A 23,713-nucleotide genomic window follows, 5' to 3' on the forward strand; every position below is an offset into this window, starting at 1 on the left:
GCAGCGGCTCCTCACGCCGCAGCCCTTCGGCCTGGCAGCAGGCGAGGCGGGCGAGCCTCAGCAATAGGAACGGGTGCTGTTTTCAACACGCTCGAGAAAAAAGGAGATGAAGCAGTTGGACCGGACTTTGCAGCAGACGTTAAAGGCACCTGTGAGCGATCCTCGCTGCTCGTCTGCCAGCTCAGTCGTGACACCGCTCCCTCAGACCTTTCACTGATATATCTGGTTATTTGCTTTTGGATCTCCCTGTCCTGCAGCACTAGAAGGAGCTTTACCCAACCTGAGTACCTCTGTGGCACTGTTACTGAAAGGGAGCTGTGACAATGCTTGCTAGGGTCCCAGACTAACGAGACAAAGAAATTAAATCCAGGCCACTAAGGAAAACAGATGGTGTAAAGACAGAAGATGTCTGCTAGTATAAGTAATCCACTTTCGCTTTCTTCAGAGTTTGCATTAAAATTCACAGATACTCCCATTAACAGTTGGGTCAGGATGTGCAACCCACAGGCATCCAGCAAGAGTGAAGCCCTTAAACTCATCGGTGTGCCCAAAGCTTCCTGCCTTTACTTTCTGGCTGCTTAATGCACGCTCCAGCAAGCGGGGACCTCCTCTGATGCCATCACACCAAGTACTTACCTCTTTTCCAACCTTTTGGCCAGTGCTGATCTCTATTTTATAATTTACTTGCAAATAAAAAGAGCCAAACATACAGAAATAAAACTACTAAATACTGTGCCTAACTGACAGCAGGTTGCAAAGAAGTTGCATCGTGCCAGAAAAGGAGTGGGTTAGGAGTGGCCAGGAACAGTAAGATGCCCAAATCAAGATGATCAGCTCGGTAACCCCGAAGGTTTTTGCATTTACACAGCACTGGGTAGCTCAGGTTATCCATCCACACAGCACTGCCCGTCGGGCTGCTGCCTGCAGCAAGGTGAGAAAGGGGCTGTGCTAAGGGTGAGAGGACTCACACGTCCCAGGATGGCGCGGCACTGGGAAAGAAGCTCCTCCTGAAAACATACTCTTGCCATTAAATACTGAATTTAGGTTTAAGCAGACAGGTTCTAACTTACTGCAACCCTGCATACACAGAGCTGAGCACCAAGAACTTGAGAAGGAAGTATCCCAAGGATATTTTTTCATTTGTTTTCCTGCACAGATTATTCTGGGCAGGTGTACGACAGCAAAAATATTTCTCTGCTGTAAGAGGAAATAGAAGGTCAAAGCCCCAGTCTTGCAGATTTACGTGCTTGATTTCAAAGCATAAAATTAAGCAACAGGATTACTCACACTGGATGAAGATAAATCTTTGCAGGATCACAGTTAAGCACAGCCAAGCACTTCTGGGAACATGGGGAAATGATGCAGTCCTAAGCAAGGCTAGCACAGAGCTCGGCATGGGCATGGAAGTGCTGGTGTCTGCCCACAGCCCTAAAAGCCTCACCACTGGCATCAGCGATCGAGGCCGAAGCAGCCCCCTCGTGCAGCTCTCCGTTCTGGGTGCAGCTCAGAAGTAAAGCAAAAAATGGCTGTCCACAGAGTTCAGCGCAGCTTGAATTCTGTCTCCCGCGTCCTTTAGGTGCATTCCTACTTGTTTAACAGTTTTTATACAAATTTAAGCTAACCAAACCCTTTGAAGCATCATCCCCCAAGACAAAACCAGCTGAACTGGAATGTAAAGGCTGGCCTAGCTGTTCGTGGAGGTCTTTCCCAACCATGATTCCATGAAAAACACGCATCTGTTGTGGTGTGTCATGAGTCAGACTACGGTCTACGACTAAAACTTCAGCGAAAGAACAGTCTGATGGAAGAGGAGAAAGCCAAAGTCGAAGACATGCAGAACATTTCCAAGAAACACAGGTTTATTCTGGCCCCAAACTATTTGCTGCAACAAGAACCAGTTGCAGCAAATACGATTACTAATGGGAAATATGAATTCCTTCCTCGCTACTTCAGCAGCAGGGAAGATGTGCAGGAGATGACAGCACTGCTCTGACCCGTCCCAGTGGTTCGGTGCCGCTCTACCCAGCCGGCAGCAGCAGCGCTGCCTCCCGGCCCCGCTCCCAGCCGTGGCAGTGCTTTGGCCAGAGCCCGGCGCGCTGCACGCAGCGGTGAACACGGCTGTGCTGCAGTGAGCACCTGATAGCCTGCAGATAACCTCTGCACTTCCAAGCACACAAATCAGAACTGCAAACAAGGAGCGCCCGGGCGCGTGCTCCTGCACACGCACAGGTGTCAAGGTTCGGGAATACAAGCCGTCCTCCCATCAGTTCTTTTAAGGTTCGTTTAGCGCATGTTCGGGGTGTTCAGGTAATGAAATCGGAATGGAAAGGAAGCCCTCGGCACGCACCACAGGGCCGGCGTCCCCACAGCCTGCTGTGGAGGCCGGCCAGAGGCAGGGGCAGTGCCCCCGAGCTGCCCATGGACAGCAGGCTGCCTGCTGCGCTCGGCTCTGCCCTCCGGCAGCGACACCACCTGGTTTTACTGTCACTTCTTGCTTTCCTTCCTAATCCCATTAAGAATGGACCATCCGAAAACAGATCTTGTGACACTGGAAGCTTCTGTGGTGTCCTCCACTTCGGCCAGTTCCATGAGCAACTTTCAACAGCTTTCTTTAAAATGCTTTCTTTAACTCTACAGAGATTAAACGATGAGCCTCATTCAAGTGAGAGACAAGTGGCTTTGGTGCTGAAGCACGTGGAAAGGATCGGGCTACCGAAGGCGCCAGGAGGAGATCCTGCAACCCACCTGCTGGCCCTTCCACCTCCACCGGGAGCTCAGTGGCTCGCCCAAAAGTAAGGGTGGTGGCTGCACAGCTCCGCACACAGCAGGAGCTCAACAGCACTTTATCTGATCATTTATTTATCTAAAAAATAATAGGAATCCATTACCTAAGCCATCTGGCACATGTTATAAAATCAAGGCAGTAGAAACAGACAGACAATAACCAGTGGCAGCTCAGTGCACAGACATTGCTACTGTGCAAGGACTGCTGACAAATTTGCAGGGGACCTCACATAATCCACTAATTAAAGTAAATATTTTAACACGAGACTTGGAGAATTAAGTAAATGACCAATTATTACAAATGGGAGCTTCGTAATTCTTCTTACATGCAATAAAGAAAATTCACAGAGCTTTCAAGATAAGGTCTGTACCAAAAGACATATCTATTATTTTGAGTTTAAGGTTGTGTCTCCTCTCCCCCAAAATGATCTCCCAGTGATGCTCCACTTTCAGTGCTGCATTATGCCCATGGGATGCACCCTCCCAAAAACCACCTGCGGACCGAGAGAAGCTTTCACGAGCAGCCTGGAGCCACCTGGCCGTGGCCCCGTGCCGAGGGTGACACCGTGTGTCCCCAAGCACGCTGTGGGCCAGGGGACGTGGGACGCTCTGCTCCCCGGCCCTCTGCAGTGGAACTGGCTCAGGCTCTGACCCTCACCGGTTCTGCCTCCCAAGGCTCACGCTTCTTGTACCAAGAATGATAAATTGCTGACGTATCACAGAAGTGTTGGTGAAAAACTAAGGGTTTTTTCAGTTTCCCTGTGGCTGGTGTCTGACCACAGGCTTTTATTTATTTATTTATTTATTTATTTATTTATTTATTTATTTATTTATTTATTTTTTACAAAAACATACCAAAACATCAAGCTCAGGCTAAAGCAAGCATCGTTAGACAGCTGGGTAATTACATAATCCAGCGCCTTCTGCTTACGGGCAAGGGGAGCAGAGCTGCTGCACACAGCTGTGACACTCCGTTCCCACCACTTTTACTCCAGCAGCAGGGCAGGTCCCCAAAGCAGAAAGGCGCCTGAAATGTCCCCGCTGCTGCTGTGTTAGTTTTTGAAGACCAGAGGCAGAGACAGAGTAGCAAATACCCCATGAGAGCCTACCATCACTTACAGATGCGACTGCTGCCCAGTACCTCTGATTTCTACGCCAGGCTCACCGCGTACAAAGCGTTACACCCAGGCGAGGAGCACCCCGGTGGGAAGCTGCCTGCAGTCGGGCCCAGTGCTGAGGAGCGAGCATGGCGCGAGGGAGCCAACTCCAAACACGTCAAGGCCCTGTCCTCAGGACTGAGGCAGCTGCCCGCAGACAGTGCCGGCAACGCCACAGCAGGCTTCTTGCGACGCTGGGAACTGCACAAGCGGCTTTTTGTCCTGTGCAGTTCCCTCCGACACTTCCCTAAGTCAGTGTAACGCTACAAACCCCCAGCCTGCACCGTTTCAAGGACAGAGCACCAGAACTGAAGGCTGGCCCTGAGTTCAGCTTGCCCAGGCCGCCGGCCTGCAGTGAGAACTGGTTAGGGCTTCCCTTGGTGCTCCGTTTCTGCCCCCTTTAACCACAACCGGACCGGCTAGCTGCCCCAGCCTGCAAGATGCTGGAAAGGGAAGGAAGTATTGGTAACAGCAAGGATGAAATGAACAAATGAGTTGAAAAATAAATAAATATGCTGAACCCAGCCATACAAAACCAACACTGACATCCCCCGAAGAGGGCAAAGCAACATGCTGTAGGAGAACACAGCATAAAGCAGGAACAGCTCAAACCAGGGGAGAAAAGGAAGAAAATGGAGAACAAAAACGACTTCATGATGCTGAATCTCCATTCCAATCTGAAAAGCGGAGGCATGAACACAGTGCCTGATCTATTTTAACTTCAGTGTGCAGGTAATGAGCACGTGCCAAGGATGGTTTTGCACAAACCCGAACGCAAGACCATGAAGTCTGTCACTGCAAGTGGTGGTGCGGCCAGGGCAGAGGAGTCGGATGAGGCCCAGGGCTGGGTAAAGCATTCTCACTTGTTCTTCATTTCCAAGGAAGGCAGACAAAAGCCAACACATGGCCCAGATGGTCCCTACAGATTTTCATGGGTCAGCCCAAGCAGATACCTATCTGCTGTTGGTCAACAGCTATGAAACGCTGATCCCTTACGTCTGAGTACTGTTCAGTGGGGCTACAACTACTCATGAAGCACACCCCAATTCTACTCAGTTTGTATCCAAAGTCAAAGAACCAAAACTTTCAAAAATTACCTTACAGTAGGACTACTGATCTCCCATTGACAGCTTCTCAACAGGACAAGTGAAACATAGCTCAGGAGCACAAAACACATCTAATAACAATGCCTGGGACACAACCCACGGAGCAGTTTTGAACTGCTGCGCCCCAAAATTGAAGCCTTCGAGCAGAATCCGTATTTGCTGCATTGCTGGGAGCAGGAACACAAAGCAGAGCATGGTTCAGTCCCATTATTCACAATTAGCTTGTGCCAATCCTTTAACTTCAATTCAAATTTCCAGATTAACTACAGGGATGCACAACAATGAGGCTGTCTATACGGTCACCGAGTTTAAATATACACCTGCATGAATCAAAGGAACGGGATTTTCATAGGAGTGCCGTGACTTCTTTTAAAACGCATAGCCCTGGTTTCTAACAAAAAAAAAAAAAAATTGAGCATGAGAAAGTACGGCTTCCTTTATACTATTTCAAGAAGGCCCATGTGGTTGGGATGGTGGGTGCTACGTTTACACTGGCCTGCAAAGCCGCCAAGCTTGATGGCTTTAGAGCAGTTGTTAACAGAGCTGGACGGGTGTAGCGCAGAGCAGAGAGCCCCACTGCTGCCAGCAGCGAGAGGAGGGTGACTGACACCTCCACCGGGCTCGGAGGAACACAGCCACCAGCACAACCCCAGCAAGGGTGAGCATCCAGCTCCGGTGCTTCAGGACACGCAGAGGCACACGCAGTAACGACGTTCTGCAAATTCATACCCTGCTGCACGCGCCAGCAAAAGGCATGTGCCAGTAATGCCACATGCTGAGGTCGATGTTACAGTGGAAGGCCTGTGGTACTTTAAGGAGCTGTCCTGAATGACGATCCTGGCTGCGCCTGCCAGCATAAAAACGATGTGAAAGTCATGCTTTCTGTGCCTACGTATGGCTCAAAAGAGGACAAGAATAGCCTCTCGTGTGAGAGGAAAGCACAGAAGCAATCTTGCTGACCTTGGTCATCCAGCAAGTCCTCTCCTGGAGGATGACACCTGCAGTGGTTTTACTTGGTGTTTGCTCGTGTAACTGCTGCACGCTACGACCATAAATCCATTACTTCTGTTACTCCATCAAGGATGAGGTCTGTTGCCACTACGTGTGGAGGTACTGACTCGATTAAGCAGCATGAAGGCTTTTCCTGGGGAAAAAGCAGGCAGCGAGGGGAAGAATGCAAAGAGGCTCTGGTGAACCCTTGGCAGCTTTCCTGGCCGGGTGCCTGATTCGGAGGTTTGCCTTCCCTGCCCCTGGAAGGGGCACAAGCTTCTCCCCAGGCCCCGAGACAACAGGACACCCATGGTTTTCGGGCAGGAAGGATTTAACCATCTAGGAAGTGAATTCAAGGTCAGACGGTGTTTGAAATTAAAATAAAGTCTTTCTGAATAACTCCTCCTGAGAGAGGTCAATTCCGTTGTAAGGACATTCACCGAGAGAGAAACCAAGACCAACTTTCCAACGCAGCGCCTGACATGGCTGAGCTCTGCCGAGAGCTTGGGACCAGCTCCGCGGTGCCGCTGCTCTTCAGGCCAGCACAGGATCGTCCTCCCCGTTGCAAAGCCAGCTGGTGGAGATACTCGTCCATGAGCGGACCCACGAGGTGCCTCGTGTGCGCTCGTTTGCTTGAGGCGCCGTAGGGCAGGCAGCTCGCTCCCTCGCCCGACACGAGCACCGTGCGGATCCGCTGCGGCCCTGCGTGATGCCACGGCCGGGCGGGACCAGCGCGGGGAGCCCCTCGCGCCCCACGAGCAGGCGGCCTCCAGCCTCCTTCCCTCCCTCCCTGCACAGGGAGGCGGCCGGGAGCTACCTCAGGAGAACCGCACGAGGCTGCTGGCGGTGCCGACGGCCGCACGCGGAGCTCCGGGCGTTTGGGAAGAGCTCCGGGAGGCTTCAGGCGCTGTCCGGCGGTGCTGGGGGCTGCTGCCCGGCGCCCCTTCCCTTCTGCCCTGCCCTTCCAGCCATCGCCCGGGGACAAACCCCAAACCCAGCGCTCGGCCGCCCCCGGCCCCGCGGGGAGGAGCCGTGCGGGCCCAGCTGCGAGGCTCCGGCCCCCGCAAGGCGAAGCCCCCCGGGCGCAGCCCCCCCCCCCCCTCCGGCACCGCCCGGGCCCGCAGGGGCTGCGCAGCCGCCGCCCCCCGCAGCGCCCCCCCCGGCCCCGCTGCCCCCGGGCGGGCCCCGCGTGGAGCCGAGGGCCCGGCCGCGGCCCCCTCCTCCCGCCGGCCCTACCTTGGTGTACAGCTCGGAGGCCGCCATGGCGGCGGGCGGCGGGCGGAGGATGCTCAGGAGGCGGCGGGGCGGCGGCGGGGAGCCATGGCGCTACCTGCCGGGCTGCGGGGCCGCCGCTCTGTGCATTGTGGGAGCGCGGCGGGCGGGCGGGCGGCGCTGCCTCCCCCCGGAGGGCGGGGAGCCGCGGCCCGGCCCCGCCGACACCGCCCCGGCCCTCGGGGGCTGTGGGCGGAGGGGCGAGGGCCGAGGGGAGCCCCCCGGGGGAAACGGGGCCGGCCCCCGGCACGCAGCTCCCCGCGGCGCCGAACCGTCCTCAGAGAGACGGCGGCAGCCCTCCCCCCCCCCCCCCGGGTTGGCTTCCGTGTCAAAAGGGAATGAAATAAAAAGCAGAAGCCGCGTCCCGGCTGGGGCTGCAGGGAGCTCGGTGGTTTTGTGAGTCATTGCCGGCTGCTTTCTGCAGCTCCCGCTGGGGCAGGAGGTGCCGGCGTGGCAGCGGCGAGCCCCTCTCCCCCTCTCGCGTGTGCGCCCCGCCGGCTCCTGCAGTCCCAAACACACCCAGAGGCACCAGATGCTTTTGCCACAACCTCCACGCAGATGCTTCGAGTTTTTAATCGGTATCATCTCTGCGCAAAATTCAACCCTCTCAACAACAGCTTCGTGTTCAGTGGGCAGTACCTGGCCTCCCCCAGAGACCTGCTGTGAGCGTCAAAGAAAACAGCACCAACGGAGAAAACCAGCCATGAAAGAGATGGGCGAGCTGCCCAGAGTCACACACCAAGTTGCTGATAGCCAGGAGCGAAAATAAAGCTCTCGACTCCCCCGATAAATGGTGCAATAGGTGCTAAAATTTAGCTGTGCATCGCTGCTGCTATGTGAAAGCATTTAGAGAGTGGAGCAAGCACAAATAAAAAAAAAAAATAATAATTAGGATGAAAACATGGAGCCCTACCTGGAGTTGTTTGTATTAGGTGCAGATATGTGATCTTCATAGCTAATAAACCAAGGTTAATGGCTTCAGAAATTAGGTTAAAAAATGTTTATTTTGCAGGGAGAGTTTAGAAACTATTTAATGATAATTGAATCAAAGCAGACAAACAAACAAAACCAGCAACAAAAAATCCTTCCCATATTCTACCAGTATGCCCAGGACTATCGGCCACGATTACTGGTGCAAGCCCAGGAGGCACGCTGCCATCAGCAGAACTGCTGTCAGTCCTTGCAGAAGCCAAGAACAGGTTCCTTCGAACTGATGTCCAGGTCAGGAGTGAGGATTTTGCCTAAGAAGTTTGCACAGCTGCTTTTCATGTGCACCCTATGGCAAAACAGGGAGATTTATACTACAAAGCCACTAAGCCATCTTTCACATGCGCACCCTATGGCAAAACAGCCATATAGCACAAAGCCAGTTGTGTCTCGTGTACCTACAGAACAAGTGGTTGGGAGCTCCAGTGTGATCATCCCCTTTTAACAGATTTGATCTAGGAACTGGATGCATGAACCACAAAAATATCAGAGTTCTGTTCTCTCTGTGTGCTGCTTCATACACGTTATTAAATACCTTTTCTTCAGGATGCCATCTTTTTCTGTTCAAGACACTCGTTTCAGGAGTTCACTTGGACTGTGGATTACTGTATCAGCCATTTACAGCTGAAGCTCAGGAGCCGAGCACCAGCAAAAAATAGGTATCTGAGTCCAAAATATGCTATGATTTGACACAATTTGCATAAACCAGGATTTCAAATCTGTCCTTAAGGACAGGAATTGGGGGCACTGAAAGTTGTCAAGAAACCTGTTTGTAAGACTGACTACTTACTACTTTTAGAAGTATCTCCTGCATCATGTATTTGCTGGAAAGATTTTAAGTGTCCTATCCTATGAGGCTTCCCTATTTGGTTATTGTCACATTGTGCCATAAGCGAGGAGTAGATTCTCTGTTGGCCATATAAAGACAGGAAATCATTAGAAGCACAGAAATAATACATACTGGTAACAAAGAACGTGAGATGGTTTATGTGGCATAATGAATTGGTCTACCCACTCTTACAGAAAAGCGTTTGTATATCCATTATGGACCATTGGTTTTACTCCAAGGACCTTCACTAGAAAGATGGACAAAGGTAACAGAGGAATTCAAAGGCTAAGATCCTCCCACCCTTTCCTATATCATCACACTTCAAGGATTAATCCTGTAAATTCTGGCTGTAGAAAACAGGATTAGCTTCTGACAGTGTTGACTGCAGTTATCAGTTAAGAGCTCTGAAATGTAAGAGATGCATAGGATGAGATAAAATTATATACCAGGCTTCCATTCTTCCCGTTACAACTGGGACCTGCTTCCATGGTTTTGGGCTTACAGAAAAGACAGATCTCAGATGGCACATGAAGATACATGATGAAATTCCCATGCAGAAAGCTGGCCTTGATTCGCTTATGCTTAATCCTACTAGGAGGATTCCTCTAGTCTCTGGAACATCATGAAGGTGTTTTCAACAGCACAAAACCCATCACCTGAGAACAGACCTCTTGTTCAGAAGAATCCACAGCTCCCATTGTGGCATTTAAGCTTCCCTGGAATTTCAGCCATATAGTTCAACTCCTAGAAAATCATAGAATCATAGAATATCCTGAGTTGGAAGGGACCCTTAAGGATTGTCAAGTCCAACTCTTGACACCGCACAGGTCTACCCAAAAGTTCAGACCATGTGCCTAAGTTCACAGTCCAATCTCTTCTTAAATTCAGACAGGCTCGGTGCAGTGACCACTTCCCTGGGGAGCCTGTTCCAGTGTGCAACCACCCTCTCTGTGAAGAACCCCCTCCTGATGTCAAGCCTAAATTTCCCCTGCCTCAGCTTAACCCCGTTCCCGCGGGTCCTGTCACTGGTGTTAATGGAGAAAAGGTCTCCTGCCTCTCGACACCCCCTTACGAGGAAGTTGTAGACTGTGATGAGGTCTCCCCTCAGCCTCCTCTTCTCCAGGCTGAACAGGCCTAGTGACCTCAGCCGTTCTTCGTCCGTCTTCCCCTCCAGGCCTTTCACCATCTTTGTAGCCCTCCTCTGGACACTCTCCAGCAGTTTCATGTCCTTTTTATACTGTGGTGCCCAGAACTGTCACAGATTAAATGTCACGGATTAAAAAATTATAATCCTATTTCTTGAGGAAGAAATGTTTTCTCCTCAAAACTAATAAGGAAACAATCATACCGCACTATCACTCCTCTAAAGACAGAGGTACCAGCAACAGTTGAACTGAGTCTCTATAGAGCCTGTGTACCAGGAGTGTCCATGATGGCTATTCTGTGATATTCTTTGTGGAATTTGACATTAACCAAGCATACCTCTTTTATCAAGAGCTACATCATTGTTCTCCAATAAAATGAAAAAAAAAATGTTGTTAGACTGTCAGAAACAAAAAGTAAAACTATTTTAAACCAGTCAAATGTGTTGAGATCAGTGGAGGCTTCATCAATATTTTTCACGTCAGTAAGCAAACAGACCTCTGCACCCACTAGAAATACTTATGAACATGTACCAAGCTGCATCTTCATAGTAACAAAGATGCGCTGCCTGAGAAAGTCAGTGACAAATCACTCATCTTCCTCTAAAGCTTTTTCAAGCACATCAGTCGAGGTCAGTCCTGCCCGCCTCTCTGCTAGTATTCCAGAATTATTTTCTAAGGAAATAATTAACAGGAATAAATGGGGATAGAAATTTTCAGTTTTTAAGTTACTCTGGATGTACAGATGCCAGAAACTGGGATGAAAAAGCCAGCCTGAAAGACCAGTGCAGACTTGAATCTGAAAAGGGTGGCTCACTTGTACTAAAGTAGGAATAATCAAACCACACAGGCACCACCAAATCCACTTTAAGTTAAAACAGCCACTACATGCACAGCTTCTCTTAATGGAGTTTTGTGCAACTTACTTGCCCCAGCTTTAATTAGATTTGGGTATAAGCCTGTATTTAAATGGTTTGTCTTTGGCCAAAGACTGATACCACTCCCCATTATTATTAGGACACTAATGCTTGTGTTAATGCTGCCTTTGCTCTGCTTCAGCATGGCACTTGGATGTTGCTACTTCACGTGGACACTTAGCTTGCTGGAGATGCCGAGCACGGCGGGTGTTACTGTGACCTTGGTTACTGAGCTACCTGTGTAAATACACCATGTGGATCTCAAAACTGCGCAGAGACCAGCACCTACGCCACAGTCTGAATACAAAATCATTTGGATTTTTTCCAGCATCTTGATTTCATGGAAATTTCACCAAGTTCAGGTTAACGAAGTCAACAGCAATGCAAACCTCTACATAACAAGTTAATTCCCAGACATCCCCTTCACTCAGTGTAAGGGACCAAAACAGTCATCTGTTAAGGAGTTTTCAAACAATAAGCTTTAATTGCCTTATTAGAAAAATAAGCACTGAAATATATATAAATGTGATTACATTAAAGTAATTCTGTAGTCTAACATACTAGAAACCAAAGCCCAGTCATATTTTTAATGATACAGAGTAGCAAGATTTAGGTTTTAGAAATTTTCCATAGAGGATATGGAAGTATGCAGTATCATTAAGGAAACCACAGTAAAGACAAGACAAATCTCCACATTGCAATAAAAACTAAGTAGATCAATTTATTCTGTATACTATACAATGTGTAAGTTTGTAAAGAACAATTGACATTTTCATCACCTTAACATCTCGACTGGGTGTAAATATGTCCAACAAAATGTACTCCTGTGGCTTTTACACAAACACTGTCCTACTACATCAAGAACAATGAGAGGGAAGCCTTTGGTACTACAGATTTGGGGACATATCCGTGAAGTTGGAATTCATTCACTTTTAACTATTTTGAATAAAATGTTGGTGCTATCTGCTATCATAAGCCTACATGAACACTAGTCTAATAACTAAACACTGTCTATCTTTAAAGGCAAGATATGAAAGGGACTGCCAGTCTACAGCGTGGGCAGGTCTTTTTTTGAAAAAGGTCATTATCAAATGGTAAAACTTATATAATACATTATGTACATAAGTTTGGATAGCTGAGTTATCTTGCTGGAGTAAGCTGAAAGTTAGCATCAATTTGCAGTCACCTTTGTTTTACTGTTAAGTGATTATCGGACTTCCTAAGTTTCAAACAGTGTATAGATTCAAAACTGCTGTGCCTGCTGCTGAGGTCTGTCAGATGTGAAGGCTCATAACCAGCCACTGACCTAGTTAGTATTACAGTACTTTAAGTATACACATGGATAATATATTGGTAGCTGAATCTGTAGTAACCTTAAGAACTGCAAGTCACTGAGTGAACATCAAAAAAGCTCGCATTATCTAACCAGCAGGACAAGCTGAGTTGCAGCTAAATGAGGGGGATGCTTAAATTTAAATGGCTTTTTTTTTTTTTTTTTTTAATCTCAAGCATCAAAAAACTCACTGTATGTGAGCTACAAAATAGTGGAACCAGACAATACAAAGCAAGTCACCTTCAACTGTTCAATATTTGTTCCAGGCCCAATCCTATTGTTTTTTCAAATTTCATTTGCACATACAAAAATAAAGAGGGATTTTCACATTATCACAAACAACTATAGAAAGCAGTTTGTTTTCATATATCCAGCTTCCTTGTTATTCTTCCAGCCTAATTTCTTGCTTAAAAAAATAAATAAATAAAAAATTGGTCTAATAATTTCTTCAAACTGTTCTGTGAAAAATCACAACTTGTTTATAGTATTAGTGGCGGATAAGGAATAAAAGGGCTCTCACAAGTTTGTCCATAATTACTTGAAAAGGGCTACAAAGACTTGCAAAGAACCAGGTTAGTAATTTAAAAAGTTCTCTGGAATGACTTCTCTAAACTGAAGAATACACATTATAATAGACACCAATAGAGCTTCCGCCTACTCTAACCAAAGCAGGGCCAAGTTAAGATTGTTCATCTCATCTTGATCGTTTCCTTGAGTCTTCCTTTAGAAAAGAGCATTGCAGAAAACATGGGACAGTCGTCTTTTCAACTAGCAGATATTTATTCTGTAAGACCTTTCTGGATATATCAATACAAAGTGCCTCCTTCTAAAAACACACATCTTCAAAAGTGGTTTCTCTTACAATGCCTGCATTGGTTCTTTGCTTTTCATAGTGTTTTAATAGAACCGTTTAAGAAAAAAGTACACTGATATTTTTAAAGGGTTTCTTACACTCCTAAAGAACATCAAGGCCATGATTGCCTGTATTAAAATCAATTACATTATGGATCATACTGTGTTTTAATACATCTGATTTCACTGAACAAATCATGCTCTTAAATTCATCAGGTTACTCATCTAGTATCAACTGTGTATTCTGCCAATCTAGTACTCACAACCTGCCCCATACAGACGAACTGAAGTTTGTTCCTATTTTCTGACGTGAAGAATTACCTATCTCTCAGTAGATCATTATACAAATACCAGTTCCAGTTCCTTTCGTTTCCCAAAACCAATGAGGGACTGCTGTATAACAGAAAAAAAGGAGTTAGTTTACTGCCACTTCAGGAGTTCAAGAAAAAGAATTATATCCTTTCACTTCCAGAAGTCTAAAATAGTACAACGACAATTGCATATCAAACCTTAGCAAGCCTAGATTTGGAGTTTGCCACAAGGGAAACTCTCTAGAACAGTACATTTAGCTATTTTCCATGTCATACTATTGAGCATTTCACCTTTAAAAGCTTGAAAGAGCTGCTGAACAGAAAGGGCACCTGCCTTTACATATAGGTACAAATTTCAGATTTATAACTGAACGCTGGACGTTGTTGCGAAACAAAATATACAACTGCAAAAGCATAAGGCTGAGTCAAGTGTAAGTCTAGGGGGGTTCACAAATTTCAGGTACACAATTTTCACTTTCAGTAGCAAGATTCTGGGCTCTTCGTTTCAGGCCAAGACTTTGAAAGATACAGAATCACTTGTGCTTTGATTGGCACATTATCTGCTTTTTAAAATGTAAAATTAATAGACATTTTCAAAAGGTTGTGCAAAACTATTGTATTTACAAAAATGGCACAAGAGTGAATTCAACAGTCTATGCACATGCACACTTCATTCACATCTTCAACAAAAGTGTGTTCTAAGCTACGGAACTGAAAAGGATACCAGCTTCAACAGGCAGTTGTCAATAAGCACTAGATTCACAAGAGTTACACCAGAATGGGCAAATATTGCCCAAGTAAAAACTCTATTGTTAAAGCTGAAACAGGTTTAAGGCCGTTCAAGTTCAAGAGCAGAAACAAAATTCAATCAGAGCCCTGTCTTTGTTTTTATACATGCTTTACCATCTAGCAACTTGTGGTCTAAACCTCTATTTTAGACAACAAACCCAAACACAGAAAAAAAACCAACACAACTGGAGGTTATATTAAATACAAATATGCTGTAATTAAGGTGAAATAACAAAAGCAGAAACATTAAAAGTTGTAAAACTTGCGATGTCACTTGCTGGAACCAGTCCTACACTAGGAAACGGGCAATATGTACATTTTCAAGTAGATTACATTGCTCTAACCAAACTTGTCCTTTTTAAATCAGTGCATTGTTCTCAACTAGTCCAAATACTACACGTTTTACTCTTAACAGTACTCCCTTACAATAGCAGCACATGCTATCGCTACCTGCAAAGCTGTCAGTCTCATGACTTAGTGTAAGAAAGAAAAAGGGGGATGTGAGGGTGAGAAATAACTATTAAGGAGAAATAACAGGAATGAGAATTATCATGCAGTTCAGCTGTTCTCGTCAGCCAGCCAGCTTGCTAGCAACAAGAGATGGTTTCCGCTGTGGGAGATCCTGTGGAGTAGGAATATGGTCACCAGTGACTTCTGTCTTGTCAGGAGCTGCAGTAGGCAGTTGTTTATTCTTCATCTTTGCCTTAGCCATGTTGTAGTCACCAGAATCAAAGTATTTTTGCTAGAAGACAAAATACACATAGATTTAAAAGCCTGAATTTCTCATTTTGCAAGGCAGCTTTATATGTCAATTCAGATTAAAAAAAAATCTTACCAAGACCTTTAAGCACACATTTAAACTCTGAACATTAGTTACATACACAGTTAATGCTCTACAGATACCATGAAACTCACACCGTACACAAACACCGTTTTAGCACTGATTTCCAAAGGGCCCTGCCCTCCTGCAGCTGAAACCTTGGGGTTTGTCAATGACAGTGCAGCGATCAAGTTCTGCTAGACAGAATAACCAAACAATATATGAAGTAAGGCTGGAGAACAGAGCCTGCCTTATCATACCAGAAGATCAAAGACACATGAAACTGCATGTTAACAAGAAAATCTTCTTTTTTTCCACATACATTAAAACAGTGAAACTATGATCCCTAAAGTTCCCAAACCAATTTAGTTAAGAATTCTCTTCACAAAGCTTTTTAGAAGGATTGCACAGTAGATTTGGCTTATCCCAGGCTCCAGGTTTCTCCTGAACAAAGAAATATGTTAATTATGAATTTGTAGAAGAGCATCCCTCAGCTTTTCAGCAATTTTCTATTAGCACTACCTTTAACAGGCTTTGTTGTCGTACTTCTCAAAACATTTAAGTTATCTGTGGACAGTAAAACCAGGTGACTTATAATTTATCTGTGTTACACTAAGATGAGGTATGGAATTTCATCCAAGGCCTGCATCAAGTCTTCAACTGCTCAATGACACCTTTTTTGGGGAACCGTTATATTTTGTTTACATTTTACTGTGAGGTCTACCACTAATCTACTTATAACCCGTGATTTTGCAGATTGTCAAATGAGGCCAAAGCCTAGATTCAGGACAAAGATTAGCTCTAAGAACTGTTGCTTACAATGCATAATCACCTCTGGAAGAACACTCCCTAGTTAGCTTTAGATAGGCTTATTCCTCAAAGTCAGTTGAACAAAAGCCATTGCAACCTGCTATGCTTATGTACTTCCAGGCAGCATTATTGCCGTAGTCTTTAGTTTGTAGTAGCACTAACCAACTGCAAAATATTCAGTAGCAGCAGTGTTAAACTGAAGTACAAGTCTTTACCTGGGGATGGGAAGTTGTTGTTGTTGTTGTTTTTTAAATGCAAGGCCTCCTGAAGATGGCTTTAAATGTCCCCTATTAGGGTTTACTAGAGCCTTAAAGTCATCTGTTTTACCCTAAACAATCAGAACACCTGAACTACATAACTGTATTGGTAAACCTCCTCACAATTCATCCCTTTTGACAGTGGAATCCTTACTTATACCACAGTGTTCTTGCACTGTATCTGCAGACAAGGCTTTAGCTATAATGCAACCCAGTTTGGAAATAGGCTTTCATATTTTCCCCTTCAAAACCGAAGAAACCAAAAGAAACTTTTAAACAGGAACTAGGTAATAATTGAGTAATTCTATCTTTAGATGTGTTAACTGCTGTTAATAGATGCACATTTCTGTCTATATACTAGTTATATATACACTCTAAGTAGAATCTGTATTCAGGAGAACAGCATCCGTTTTTACTACTATTCTGGAGGACGTATGCTAATTAAAATTAATTGGGTGTGTGCACCCAACATAGAACATTTTTGAACAGCAAATAGCAAAGAGCAGAGGGCAGCCGACTTGCCAAACGGCAACTGCACCTCTGGAGAAAAAGCATCATCTTTCAGGAATTAGAGTGTCAGCCCATTTCTCTCCATAGATTACTCTGTGTTTACTTCTGATTTACTGCAGCTTTTCATAGGTGTCTTGTATTGGATCGTCCTTTTCAAATTGTTTCTATGTCTACCCACGTATCTTCCCATCGCCAAAGCTGTCTGAAAGCACACTCTCTATTCTCACGCTATTTTAAAGTTCAGCAACCCAGCTAGCCTAAAGTACACCAGAAGTCCACATCAAATAAGATGCTTTCTCATTTAGGACACTGAGCACACTATACCTTTGTCCACGGAAAAAAGGTATTAGCAACATCAGGAACTGAGGAGGACAGATTAAGAGTTGGAACCCCCAATTTTATGCCATCTTTCATCATACCAGCAGAATCCAAAATGCTGAGGCAATTAAAATGCCCACTGGCCTGCCCCTGCTCATATTGGAAAATATAGGCTGTAAGAAGCTTTGCACGAAGTGGTGCTATAATCAAGATTGAGATCTTGTAGAGACTGTTGGTGTGTTTACAGTAATTCCTTTGTGGCCATTAATCCTTTCGGAGCGGACACTGGTCTGTCTGCCTGAATTGCCTGTACAAAACACATTCACCCTGCCTCTTTGGTATCTACAGGCACTGAACACGCTCAAGTCTCTTTCAGTTTGCCTTTGACCACATAACAGCTTAACTCCCAAAAGTCATCACTTAACCTGCCACGTGTCCACCCCCAGCAGCCATTATCCATGCTGCATGCACACTAATTTACAAGAGAAAGCTTATCCAAAAAACCTGCCAAAAGTAACAATTCCCACGAGACGTTACCAGATAGCCCAAAATTAGATCAGCACCGAACTCCAACAGCTGGCTTGCAAAGGACTTACACCTGGAATCACTGTGTGCACTCAAATGGCCTAGACGAGAGTAAACAACAGTGTGACAGCAAGGAAAACACCATTACAAGTAAGGACAGGCTAGGATTACCCCAAGAACAGAATTCTAACATGCCTGAAAAGCATCACATCACTTCACGAAATACTGAACTAACAAAAAACTGTTCAGTAACTAAGAAAGTAAGATACACTGGTCAAATGTGGAACAGTATTTAAATACTAATTCTACAGTTACTTTTTGAGTAGCTGTATGTATCTGGAATTACACCAACCTTCTCAAGCCACTGATGTCAGATGGTACCTGCAAACACTAAGCCTTCACATGCTAACAACATGAGTAACAAGAGTGGCCGTACATCCTGGCAACATAAGAACGGGTAAGATAAGATAAGCAGAGAACACAGATGAGATTCTGACCCTTACTGTTTTCTTTTTTTTTTTTTTTTTTTTTTTAAACCCAAGTCTATCACAGCTGCAGTGAGACAGCTTCAACGTTTTTAAATTTCTTAAAATTTATTAGAATTGCAGCTGAGCCACTGGGGCCCTGTAAGCAACTATCCTGCCAGTTTTGTGGAAATCAATTTCGCTTCCTCAGGCCTTTACAGATTTAAAGTTAACACTGGCAGTGTTTTTTTCTCATGCAAAGGTTTGGGGAGTGGAAAAGAATCACAGATACAGGAATTTGGGAATTTGTTGTCCACACCCTAAAGACAGTAAAGAACTCACTCCTTTTTGAAGCCTCTTCCTCAAGAAGTCTGAGCCTCCTGGCTTCTGGCCCAGATGAGGATATCTTGCTTTCAATTTTGCTTCTTCAGCTTTTTCTGGGCTGATCACCTTATCCTCCATTTCCTGAAACAAAATTACCAAGACTTTAAATGAAGAATTACAATAAACTATTTATGTACAACACTTTTGCAAGGAATTCACCAACAACACTTTTGCAAGGAATTCACCAACATGCAGATTTCTGCTCCAATCTGAACACATCAATTAATAAACATTCTCATTTATTCTCTCTCAAATACTGACAACAACTGTAGGAGTTCAGCCTCACATCTTAGGTACGTGAGGCATCTTAGGTACTTTTCAACCCATTTTGCTTTCACAGAAAATTAACCTATATTAAAAGCACACTGCTACTCAGTTATGATCCAAAATATCCCCAAAATAACAAAACAAAAACAAAACACTTCTCTGGTGAAAACAAGGATTCTGTCAGAAGAAATGTTGAAAGCAGAGCATGAGACTTTTCAGTTAGTCCTACTTCATCGTGGAGTTGCATGGATTAGCACTTGTGCTCTCTCAAAATCCAGTTTTTATGACTCCGATGCAACTGTAATGCATTGATATTCATTGTGACATAGCGTTAAATATTTCAGTCTGAAAACCATGCCTGCTACCATATTAACAAACATTATTTGACTTCTCTATACTCGCCTTCTATTAGAGGCCATCATTATCATTACCTAGTTAACTGAACGCAGCTTATTTGCATAGAAAAAAAAAATGCAAATTTGTGAGAATACTGTAAAAATATGCATGCTCCGAGTAATGATCTGAAAACGCTCATTTGGCAAAAACTAGCTTGCACATCCAGTCTTTCAGCACTGACCTTTACTTTACAGGTACCTGCTCTGGTTCGTGCAGTGATTTGATGCATGAGGTACAATTTTTTTACTCAGTCACTTCTAAAATACCTTCCATTCAAACTCCTTGTTTCACTGCCTTCCGGTGTTTGGCCAAGATCATTTCTGCATGCAAACCATGGCTAGTTCAGGGAAAACTCACATTGATTTGTGCTGACTGCTGTGGTTCTTGAACAGTAATTATCATCTGAAGTCACAGAAAGACTTTTAGTCAGGAAAGAAGAATTGCCATTGAAACCACGAGAGCCTCACGTCCATCTGTGACTAAGGATTCGTACTCACTTCGAGCTGCTTAGGCAGCCCCTTCACACTCCTCTTCCATCTGCACCACCAACCTTTGCGTTGCGTCAGTTCGCATGAGTGTACTCCACGTCAGTGGGTTACAGAAATTAATTCAATGCAAAAATAACTACCCATTTTTTTCTTGCTGGGCTTTATTTCTTTTTTATTTCTTTTCTTTATTTCTTTTATTTCAGTTTCCCACGTCTGGATCACCAAGCAGCTGCACCAACAGGTCCGTTAACACGGCAGCAGGGAGCACAATGGATCGAGAGCAGCTGAGAGCTACTTCAGGCACAAGTGCTGAGGAGCTGAACCCCTGCGCTGGCCTGCCCCAGTTCACAAGGCCTCTGACACCTCTTACAAAAGCTCCAAGTTCTATAACGATCGGCACCCTTCTGGCAAGAAACCTTGGAAGCAAAGCTTGTAACAACAAACTCAAAACACAACATTTCCAATTGCTCTATTACTCCTAGACCTCTGGAAGACAGCTGCTCCCAACGCAGTGGGAATCGCCATGGCCAGCCCTACCAGGGGCAGGCAGAAATTGAGGGCAGCCTAAGAGAAACTTCTGCGGGGTCTAGATAGAAGCAATGCTTTTTATTTGTAGTTAGATGAAAACATAGCCAGGCAATGCAACACAAAATACAGACAAATACAAAATATAAAACACACACAAAAAGCAAAATTTCCCTGGCAGCACAGGACACAGAAGCAGCGCTAAACACCCCCTCGCCATACAATAATCCTACAAGCCAAGACCACAGCCTCCGTGCGAATGGAACAAACAGTTTTCAGCCGCTGTTCTTCCTGGCGTGTTTTATTATCATGCCAACACTGTCTCTGGATCTTCTCAAAAGCCATTCTTTCAGCATCTAATGCTGAATCACTGGGGACTCACTGTTGAGCCAACAGACAAGGCATCTGAGGGGGCATGTTTTGCCAATACTAACCAAAAGGAAGTATTTTTTTTAAGAACAGAGGGCCAACAACACAGAGCTTACATAAATATGTATTCATGGTGCTTCAAAGAAAACATTTATGCAAACTCACGGGGTTGACAAATCTTCGCACAGCAGGCGACCAAAACACAAAACTGTGTTGTGCCTCAGTGCAGAGAAAAAGGATTCAGGCTACGGTCACCTACTCTTGATGGCCAAGAACAGCTAAGACCAAAAAAACCACCTAGGTAACATGAAATAAAGAATAGCTTCAACATGAGGGCTTGGGCTGTCAAACAAAACCAGCTGACGACAGGTTCCAAAATACTTAAGAGAACAGCTCTTCATGTAACACAGCTAAGCTACAGAACTCCTTGCCAAAGGATGCAGGGGATGCCAAGAATTTAGATGGATTCAGAAAGCCGTCGGATGCGTCCATTTGCAGCTCAGAAGGCTTTTATGCCATGGATTGAGGAGACCTGGGAAAGTTTTCTGGGGAAGATCATCGTGTGCTTACTCTGACCTTGTATTCTTCTGTGCACCAGAGAGCAGGGAGCACTCTCAGGGCCGTGTCGCTGAGACACGAAGGCTTTAACCCAAACCTGCAAAGCCATTCATGCATTAGCAGTTGTCTTCCCCGCAGTTATTATAGAAGCAGCAGCCTGACAACTGACAACTGATGAAGGGAAAAAAAAAAAAAAAAATCAAGATATACCACGCACTTCTTCCTGGTGACAACCACACAAGTTGTAATTTTAGTTCTCTACAGGAATTTTTGCACAGCTAATGAAGTCTGCTTACTTCATTAAAAGGGTTTACCAGCATAGCCAGTAGTTACCTAACACATTTAAAGATAGCTCTTGCTTTTAATTTTTATGGGGCTACTAAAAGCATGAGGTTCTCTATCTGTTGGACAGCTCAACCACACGGCTAAAAGGAAGCCTTCTCGAGCTGTGTTATGAAGAGCTTATCCTCTTCTAACAAAAGACATCAGACAAAAATATGAAGTAGAAAATAGGAGAAACATGACAACGGCACAATTCCCCAGATAACTGATGCGGCAAAAGCCAGTCCCAAAACAAGACGTGGCACTAAGAGCCTCCTGAAAAACACGGACTTCTACAGCAAAAGCAGCATCCATCAACCAGGCACATGCTCTACATCATCCAAAGGTTTCTTTGTTGCTGAACTTCCTCCTGCCACTACCCCGAGTTTTCACATGGAGAACAGGAAACACTGGACTCATGGAAAGTTCTCAATTTCTATCATTTTCTTGTTTAACACCCTTCTCATTGAGCACGTGCACAAGCTTCCCACACTGTACTAACAAGTTTATATCAGACGTCTTGCCACGGAACTGCTGCCTCAAAGTTCCCTTAGGGGCTTCATCTTTTTTAGGCTTACAAACGACTAAGTACTGCAAAACGGGTTGGTCAAACAAGCACTTCAGAGCTAAGCATTAACTGAACCGATCTTTGTTTATCCAGACAAACATCGTTAAAGAAGTTTGATATTGCAATGCTGTAGCACGAATCCGTCACTCTATTATCACAGGATGTAAGAGCGAAGAAAACAAAGTTCCATTTTATTTACTTTCACTTGCCTAGACTGCCTGACTACGCCGAGCTCAGCTCCGAAGCCCAGCAGGCCCCGCAGCTCCAGGAGCCCGCGGTGTCCAGCAGGGCGCTGCAGCCCGCAGAGGGCACGGGCCCCGCTCCCCTGCCGTCGTGCGGAGGCGCTGGGAGGCGCCACGAAGAGCCCGCTGCCGCCTGCCTGGCCGTGCTGTTACCGAGCCGTTGCAGGCGCCCCGCACAGGCCGGGGCTTTATTTCTACGCGCTCTGCCCGGGAGCAGCGTTTCCTCGGCGGCCTCCCCGGCACGGCCGCGCAGCGCCCGCGTTTCGGGGCAGACGACACCACGGGAGCCCGCTCCGCCTCCCGCCGCTATCGCCGCGCTGCCGCTTTGCCTCCCGAGGCGCACGGCCGGCCCCGGGGCCCAGCGGGGAATCCTTAAACGAGAGCCCGGGGCCGCCCCGCCGGGCCGCGCCTCCCGGAGCCCTCCTCAGCGCAGCGCCCCCGTCCCCCAACTTCTCCCGCAGCCCTGACGGGACCGGCCCGCGGGCCCCGCCAGGCCGCAGCCGCTCGGAGCCGCCTGCGACGCGGCCTCGGGGGCGGCACCGGAGGGCCCCGACGCGGCCCCGGGCGTTCCCCGGGCCCGGCTCCGCGCCCCCCCCCCCCGGCCCGCAGCGCTCGGAGGGGTGCGGAGAGGGGGGGGGGAGGGGGGGGGGCAACGCAACCGCCCCGCGCCCCCGCCTCACCGCGGCCGCCCCCCCCGGCCCGCCGCAGGGACACCCCCGCGGCCCCCTCCCCGCTCCCCGGCGGCCTCAGCGCCCCCCCCCCCACCTTCTGCTCCTCGGCCGAGGCGGGCTCGGGGCTCTCTGCGGACATGGCGGCGGGCGGCAGGCACCGGGCACCGCTCCGCTCCGCTCCGCCGCGTCCCGCACAAGATGGCGGCGGCTGCGCGGACGGCGTGCCGCCGGGATCACACTTCCTCCGCGCGCGGCCGCGCACGCCGAGCGCTGCGGCCTTCCGGCCCCCCCCCGCTGACGTCACGGCCCCGAGCCCCCCCCCCTCCTCCCTTCCCCTCCCCTCCTCACGGTGCTGCCCGCGGGCGGCTCGGGGCCGTTTGGCAGCCCCACAACGCTGGGCTGGGGAGGAGTAAAGACAAGCGGCAACGAGCCTCTTAAAAACCAGCCCAGTCCCTCGGAACGAAGGCAGAGGCAGCCGTGCGGCAGGCTGCTCGCATTTCCCAAACATTCACCCGCCTGCGTCCCGCCTGGAACGAGCAACCCCGGTCAAAGCGTGACGGGGAAATTACTGAGAAGTTGTACACGAAGGTCATTTTCATTTTTAACAGCATCCATACAGGGACCAAGTGTAGTTTGACTCTAAGTCAATACAGATAATTTCCTGGACGTGATGTGTAGTGACCACATGCCCCAAACCCACAGCCCCTCTGCCCTTCCAGACAAATCAATGTGTCACTCCAAGGAGAGAACA

The 23,713-nt window shown here is 46.8% G+C and overlaps 2 protein-coding genes across 9 annotated transcripts in view; both read right to left on the bottom strand.

The window, feature by feature from the left end:
- The window catches only part of MYO5A (myosin VA), a 102,038-nt gene extending 94,480 nt beyond the window's left edge, over positions 1-7,558 (bottom strand). For 6 of the 8 annotated variants that reach the window (XM_082769357.1, XM_082769353.1, XM_082769356.1 and 3 more), the window contains exon 1: positions 7,274-7,557. In XM_082769357.1, coding sequence (XP_082625483.1) covers positions 7,274-7,300 — 27 coding nt within the window. In that variant the 5' untranslated portion in view covers positions 7,301-7,557. Of the gene's footprint in view, positions 1-7,273 lie in introns of all 8 variants that reach the window. The other 2 variants (XM_082769355.1, XM_082769351.1) reach the window with 1 other exon arrangement.
- A 4,087-nt stretch (positions 7,559-11,645) lies between these two features.
- Positions 11,646-23,213, bottom strand: ARPP19 (cAMP regulated phosphoprotein 19). The gene is made up of 3 exons (XM_082769592.1): positions 23,057-23,213; positions 18,516-18,638; positions 11,646-15,211 (listed from the first exon to the last, which is right to left on the bottom strand). Exons 1-3 carry the CDS (start codon positions 23,099-23,101, stop codon positions 15,041-15,043), a joined length of 339 nt encoding a protein of 112 aa, XP_082625718.1. The 5' UTR covers positions 23,102-23,213; the 3' UTR covers positions 11,646-15,040.
- Between the last annotated feature and the right edge of the window lie 500 nt (positions 23,214-23,713).

The sequence above is a fragment of the Aythya marila genome (genome assembly GCF_965140915.1).
Source record: "Aythya marila genome assembly, chromosome: 11".
In the NCBI taxonomy this organism is placed as follows: Eukaryota; Metazoa; Chordata; class Aves; order Anseriformes; family Anatidae; genus Aythya; species Aythya marila.